This window comes from Engraulis encrasicolus, chromosome 19 (genome assembly GCF_034702125.1).
Source record: "Engraulis encrasicolus isolate BLACKSEA-1 chromosome 19, IST_EnEncr_1.0, whole genome shotgun sequence".
In the NCBI taxonomy this organism is placed as follows: domain Eukaryota; kingdom Metazoa; phylum Chordata; class Actinopteri; order Clupeiformes; family Engraulidae; genus Engraulis; species Engraulis encrasicolus.
In genome coordinates, this window is record NC_085875.1 from 39661240 (window position 1) to 39668739 (window position 7500).

The window sequence follows — 7500 nt, forward strand, 5'->3', positions numbered from 1 at the left end:
TGTGTGTATGTGTGTGTGTGTGTGTGCGTGCGTGCGTGTGTGTGTGTGTGTGTGTGCGTGCGAGTCTGTGTGTGTCTGAGAGTGCCTGGGTCTGTGAGTGCGTGCATCCGTGTGTACCTGTATGTGTGCATGTGTGTCTCTGTGTGTGTAGTGAGTGAGAGAGAGAGACAGAGAGAGAGACAGAGACAGAGAGACATAGAGACTAATGTATTGTTTTTACATGACAGCTGTCTGCTTATGAAGAGATGGTGTGCGTGCCTGCGTGCGTGCGTATGTGCGTGTGGCTGTGCGTGCATGTGATGGTATGTGCATTGATGTTAGATACTGTGTTTCTGGTGTTTGCTACTGCAATTTCTCTAAAATTGAGATTTGAAAATTGATTTAGCTCAGTGCGTGTGTGTATGTGTGTGTGTGTGTGTGTGTGTGTGTGTGTGTGTGTGTGTGTGTGTGTGTGTGTGTGTGTGTGTGTGTGTGTGTATGTGTGTATATATGACTCATAGCGTCTTGCTGTGTACTCGGAGCACAGCGTGATCTGGCTCCCTCTGCTGTGAGCTCCAGACTGGCTCCGCTAGTTATAGTGTGTATGAGTGTGAGTGTGTGCGTGCGTGTGCATGCGTGTGCGAGAGAGAGAGAGTATGTGTATGCGTATTTGTGTGTGTGTGTGTGTTTTGTGTGTTTGTGTGTGTGTGTGTTTGTGTGTGTCTGTGTGTTTTTTTGTGTCTGTATGTGTGCGCACACATGCGTGTTTTGTGGTGCATGCTCGTGTAGACTATATGCGTCTTTGTTTTGTTTGAAGTACTGTCTGAACCTTTTTACGGTTTATGTTTGAATGTTTGTGTTTGTGTGCAAGTATAACCATATACAGTAAGTGTGTGTTGGTGTGTGTGTGTGTGTGTGTGTGTGTGTGTGTGTGTGTGTGTGTGTGTGTGTGTGTGTGTGTGTGTGTGTGTGTGTGTGTGTGTGTGTGTGTGTGGCGTGTAGTGTGTTAAAGTGTGTGTGTATGCGTCGTGCACTTGTTAGTGTCTAAGTGTGTATAGTGTGTGTGTGTATACGTGTGTGGACGGTTGTTAGTGTGTATGTGTGTTAGAGTGTGTGTGTATGTATGCGTCGTGCACATCTGTGCGTTTGTATTTGACTGACAGCGGTGTCCTTCCCGAGCGTGTGTTTGTTATCTCGGCCGGGTGTCCAGGGCTTAGCGCTTAGAGCGTTACTGGAGGGGAGAGGCGTGTTTGCTCTCAGCACCACAGGTTTGCTGAAGGACAGCCTGCAGCCTCCTGCAAACATCCCCACAACCACCACCAGCACCACCATCATCATCATCACCACCACTACAACCCCAAACATTAGCCCACAGCCTCCTGCAAACATCCCCACAACCACCACCAGCACCACCATCATCATCATCACCACCACTACAACCCCAAACATTAGCCCACAGCCTCCTGCAAACACCACCATCAGCCACCACCACCACCATCACCATCACCAGCAGCACCACCACAACCCCAAACACCAATCACCACCGCCTACCCCATCAGCACAACCACCACACCAGCAGCCCCAGGCACATGGTTTCACCCTGGCCTCATCCCCGCAACCACCAGCACCACAGCAATCCCAAGCAATAACCCTTGTCTCCTTTAAATCCCACCACCAACCATCCCCTGCACCAACCACCATGCCGTCAGACCCAGCCCCCGCCGAGTGGGCTTACCCCCTGCGAACACCCTCTCTTGCTTCTAGCATAATGCTAACGCCCCCCAGTTCTACCTCCATTACCCTTTGGTCGCACCCTCTGGACGCACCTCCAACCTCCAAGTCTTGCACCAGCCCCCAGCAAACCCCACCCCTTATCCCTCAGCCCATCATCCACCATACCCCCTACCCACCCACCACCATCCATCATCACCCTCACCCAGCAGCAATCCTACATTGATTGGTGATTGCCACGGTCGGCCCTCCCCTAGGACAACCCCTGCCCCCACTCTTACAACATTTCAATGTCAGGCTTCTGCAAATACCACCTGTGGCCCAGGTACCCATTTTCCAGCAAACCAAACCCCATCCCTCCAACCTGTCATCCGCTCCACCCCCATCCACCATCACTACACCATCACATCATCAACCCAACCAGCAAGCACCACCCCATCACATCAGTATCCACTCTCCAGCAACACTGCTCATCGCCTCCACCCCTCAGCCTCCATACTCCCATCCAACACCACCCCCACCACCATCACCACCATCTACCCCTCCAACCCCCTGTCTCCACCCCATCGCCCCCATGTCACCCCGTCACCGAGACCTCTGTTTGCGTCTTGGTCCTTGAGCGACTTTAATGGCCATTCAGTGCCTTTTATTACATCATTAATTGCACTTAATTCAGCAACATTACCCAAACGCCTGGCTAAGCTCTGAAAATTAAGTACAGAGCACTTTGTTATAAAATTCCCCCGTAATGAGCTCTGGTGGGACAAGGTCTGTTAAGTTTGAAATTACCTCGGGCCATTTTTTAGCGGCAACTGTGGCACAGAAGCGTGCCGCTCTCTACCATGCTTTAAAGTCACAAGTCTCAGGGATGGAAGAAAAACAGAGAGAGAGAGAGAGAGAGAGAGAGAGAGAGAGAGAGAGAGAGAGAGAGAGAGAGAGAGAGAGATAAATGCCTCCAGGGCACAGCTCTCTGGTAGTTTGGCGGTGGAATCAATGCTGCGATATTATCGCCCCCTCTGCTATGAAAACAAGGCTTTGTAGCCGGGCTAGCGCTATAGAGTTAAGGCTAGGTTAGCAAACACAGCAGTGTGCGTGCGTGGGTGTGTATTTTGTGTTTCTAGTGGTCAAAGCAGGAGGGTGATTCCGCTGATTCGATTGGCATCCTTGGCTTTACTGTTATTACAGTGTTCCCTGTGGTAATGCAACATAGTGTAGCACAGCATTGGCATCGCACCTGTTCCTTTTAGTAATGCTAGCACTGGTGAGTTTGCATACCATGATATATTACAAACTGTTTTTTCATATTTTTAAATGAGAGAACAGTATCACTCTTCATCCGCCCCTGCGCTCTCTCTCTCTTTCATTAACACACACACGCACAAACATGTGCACACACACGCGCGCTCACGCACACACACACAATTACAGAATTGGTAGGCTATTTGACATTATTTCTGATATACAGTACTCCCTCTCTCTCTCTCTCATGCTCTATCTCATGCTCTCTCTCTCATGCTCTATCTCATGCTCTCTCTCTCTCTCTCTCTCTCTCTCTCTCTCTCTCTCTCTCTCTGACATACAGTGCACAATAGCTTAATATAGACTTGCTGACCCACTCACTGACTTGTGTATATGTGTGTGTTTGACTCCACAGCTATCGGGGCTCAGAGGAGGAGGAGTCCCAGTGTCGTCGCCTCTGAGATCTTCGAGCCACACCTCGGGAGCCACATCCTGCAGGTAGGACACACACTCGCCTCCGCGCATGATCTCACACACACACACACACACACACACACACACACACACACACACACACACACACACACACACACACACACACACACACACACACACACACACACAGATACACACATCTAGCCATCAAGACAACCCAGACTCTCTTTCATACTCCATGTCCTCTGGGTATCAATATAAGACCCAACTTAATCCTCTCATCAAGCTTTCTTGTTTTTTTCTGCTATTATGTACAACCAGTGTCGTAATATTTACCAAAATTCTCCACCAGTCAAAATGGCCAGTATTGTAGATGTTAATCCTACTAGGCAAACACACACTCTCCAATGCCCCCATACTCAAATAGCGGCTCGCGAGCCATTTATGGCTCGCGGGGCATCTATTTTTGGCTCTCGAATAATTTTGAAAAATTAAAAAAAAAAAAAAAATTTTTTTTTTTTTTTTTTTTTGGTCCGATCTCTTATCTCTTATGATCTCTTATTTTGAAATCGCGCCACAGACGCAATGAAGAAGCGTGCCGTGCCCCACCCCCTCAGACAGTTTCTCCCTCTTTGTGTCAGTCACTGCAGGCTCCGGACAGAAGCACCTACGACGCTGGCATTAGAGGGATTGAGGTAGACTACAAGGGAAGGACTGTATCAGAGCCTGTAAATAAATTATTCACAAAGTTCTCTATGCATCGTTTTTGAAAGTAATGGTCCACATTTGATTGCAAACAGTGTTAGGACTTCGAATTGGTTTAGCAGTAGCTGTAGCTAGTTGCTAACACAAATGAAGGCAAACTGTGTTTGAACTCTGCTGGCAGCTAACTATTGGTAGCCTATTAAAAACGAATTGCTTAATAAACTTTTCACACTTTTAAACAGTCCCCAAATAGTTCGTTTGGAATGCAAAGACCCTCATAAGACTGCAAACAAAGTTATGAGCAACTTGACAATTTATTATTGGCTTTTGCATTTAATCAACATGGCATCAAATGTGCCATTTTCTTGTTGACAAAACCTGGTGTTCTCCTATCTATGTGTCCTCTTTGTTGGGTCCATTATTGCCTCTGATTCTCATTATGCATGTGAGAGCTGCATAAACAAAGTCATAATAAGCAACATGTGTTTGAAAAGTGTTATCTTCAGGCTTATTGGTATTCTCACTAAGAAATAAATCTTTATGAACGTAGTCTGCAAATATAGGCTAACAGATAATCTTATGTCATTTAAAAAAATACTGAAGGGTGGGTGGCAATGAGAGCAAGGCAGGCACCTCACCCCACAATGCCGGCCCTTTATGAGAGAAATGTTCTCCCATCCTGTCACTAGAAACTAAATATCTGCTGTGGGTGTGAGTGCGTGTGTATTGTGCTTACAAAGGACTTATCATGTTTTATTATATTTTATTTATTTATTTATTTATTTATTTTTATTTATTTTTTTGGGGGGGGTCGTGTCGGCCCGGCCCTTTATTGGGAGGAATTTTGAAAAACTGGCCCTCGGGGACTTTTAATTGAGTACCCCTGCTTTAATGGGTCAAAGTGGCTTGTAAGTGGACCTTTTTTACCAGCCAAACTGACATTTCACCAGCATTTGGATAGCTGGCTAGTGTTAATTTAGAGGCCAACTATTACTATTACATACAATGTCCTGTACATTGCACATTTGCACATTTACAGTATATCACACGGCCTAACTATTGCTGTGTTGTGGCAATACAGGGAGTTCCAAAAACACTTTCCACTTTCCATCGTGTTCTCTCTATTCCTTTATTAAGCGGGCTTGCGGAGCAAGAGCAGAGCTCTTGCAGAGCAAGGCCCGATTATAGTAATCTCTAAGTCCTGTTAATTATTATTATTTATTATTGGTTCTCTTGTGCAGGGGCAGCAAAAATAGAAAATGGATATCCTCCTAGGCCTTTCGAGATAGAGACACCGTTCAAACACTAAAACGACCGGCTCGGCTTAGAGATCGCGTATATTAATAGGCTTTTCCGTGTCTCTTGTCGTTTTCCCGTTTTTGGCGATTTTGTGAAAGCCTGGGTCTCCATTGAAAACCATGGTGGAACCTTCATGAACGACAGTTCCGCCACTCTAGAGATTAGAGTGTAGGAGGCTTTTTCGGTCATAAAACATCAACACTTTCACCTAGAAATTTAGTTGACGCGTTGTTAGCGAGCTCTATGGCATGTCTCCAAATTGTGAAAGTTTCATCTCCCAACTCCCAATACTTTTTAAATGGCAGGTTTGTAAAAAAAACAGGCCTGGCTCTATGGAGAATCCCAGTCTTTTGAAAAGTGCCTTTTTCAAGAGATCAGCGCATGTCCCACACGGAGGTCCATTTGTGCCTGAAAATTTTAACCTATAAACTTCATTCAAAGACTGTTAGAGAGATCACAAGCATGACTCCGATCTGTGAAAAGGACACGTGCCAACTCCTTTTAGTTTTTTTACAACGATGTTGTAAAGACAAAAAACTCATTCTCATTTTCTCCCCTGTTAAAGGCTCAATACTAACTGTCTTTCAGTCAATCACAACAGGTGCAGCCAGTGAAGGATTCCATTTCAACTGTCACTGTCTCAAGATTCCATTCTTAACGAGCAGGTGCGAGCAAGCATTCTAGAAGTCCATTGTTCAGCTCTGCAATGCAATGTAATATAGTCTTGCTGGACTATGCATGACAATTAACTGCTTGGCTTAGTGGTAATGCATGACCTGCATTAGATTGGAGGTTGAGGGTTCGAAACCCACAAGAAGCAATGTTGATTTTCTAAATTATATCATATGCAGCGTTCCTTGGCCGACTTAAAATGCCATACATGTATATCATTTAGTATGGATGGCAAATGTGCTGAATTACAGATATTGAGGTTGGGGGTTCGAAACCCAGTCAAAGCCATGTTGATTTTCAAAATTACATCATATGCAGTGTTCCTTGGCCAACTTAAAGTGCCATGTATGTCATTTAGTATGCATGGCAAATGTGCTGGATTACAGATATGGAGGTTGGGGGTTCGAATCCCAGTCAAAGCCATGTTGATTTTCAAAAGTATATCATATGCAGTGTTCCTTGGCCAACTTAAAATGCCATGTATGTCATTTAGTATGAATGGCAAATGTGCTGAATTAGGGATATGGGGGTTGGAGGTTCGAACCCCAGTCGAAGCCATGTTGATTTCCAAAATGATATCATATGCAGTGTTCCTTAGCCAACTTCAAATATCATGTATCGTATGTCATTTAATATCAATGGCAAAGGGGTTGGATTACAGATATGGAGGTTGTGAGTTCTAATCCCGCTCGAAGCCATGTCGATTTTCAAAATTATATCATATGCAGTGTTCCTTAGCCAACTTAAAATACCATGTATGTCATTTAGTATATCCCCAAAACGCAGAGCTACAGCACTTTCAAGATGGCTGAATCCAAGATGGCTGAATTGTTTGGCCCATAACTTCTGACTGGGTGGATGGATTTTTCCCAACATTTCTTTTAGCTTTGTTTTCTCAATAGTACTTTTTTTCATCTCTGCCCCAAAAGGCAAGCCCGCTTCCAGCATTTTCTGTGAGAATGCATTTCTAGTTTCTCTATACTCCTCTGTGTTTGTGTAGTCATTTCCCATTGTAAAAGAATAACTCAGTAACAGCCCTTAATGAAGCTAAGTGTGGTGAAGAGGTGTAGTATTTTTGTTAGTTATTATTTTTTTATTTAATTTACTTGTGAATATGCATCTGGTGCCTGTGCAGCGTGCTCATTCTGGTGTGATTCGATAGAGATGGGCAAACATAGGTTATTGTGGTATATCGTGATATATATATATATCGTTATCGTTATATAAAGTAATCCATATCGTGATTCATGTTTTTTCTACAAAGTATGTCACTCAGCACTATGATACGGTTTGTTTCACAGCACATGGGCCTCATGCACAGGAGCCATGTTTAGATGCTGTGTGGAGTTGTTTCATGTCTACCCGCTCCTTCTCATCTCATAAAAATATTGACCTGCAAACATCATCACAAATTCCCTCAGGGAAAGTTCTGTTTCTCTC

The 7500-nt window shown here is 44.7% G+C and overlaps 1 protein-coding gene across 3 annotated transcripts in view; it reads left to right on the top strand.

Annotated features, from left to right (window-relative positions):
- Positions 1–7500, top strand: part of LOC134435423 (neuronal PAS domain-containing protein 3) — a 456225-nt gene that overhangs the window by 217890 nt on the left and 230835 nt on the right. For all 3 annotated transcript variants that reach the window (XM_063184365.1, XM_063184366.1, XM_063184367.1), the window contains one exon: positions 3365–3447. In XM_063184365.1, the coding sequence (XP_063040435.1) occupies positions 3365–3447 (83 nt within the window). The remainder of the gene's footprint in view (positions 1–3364; positions 3448–7500) is intronic.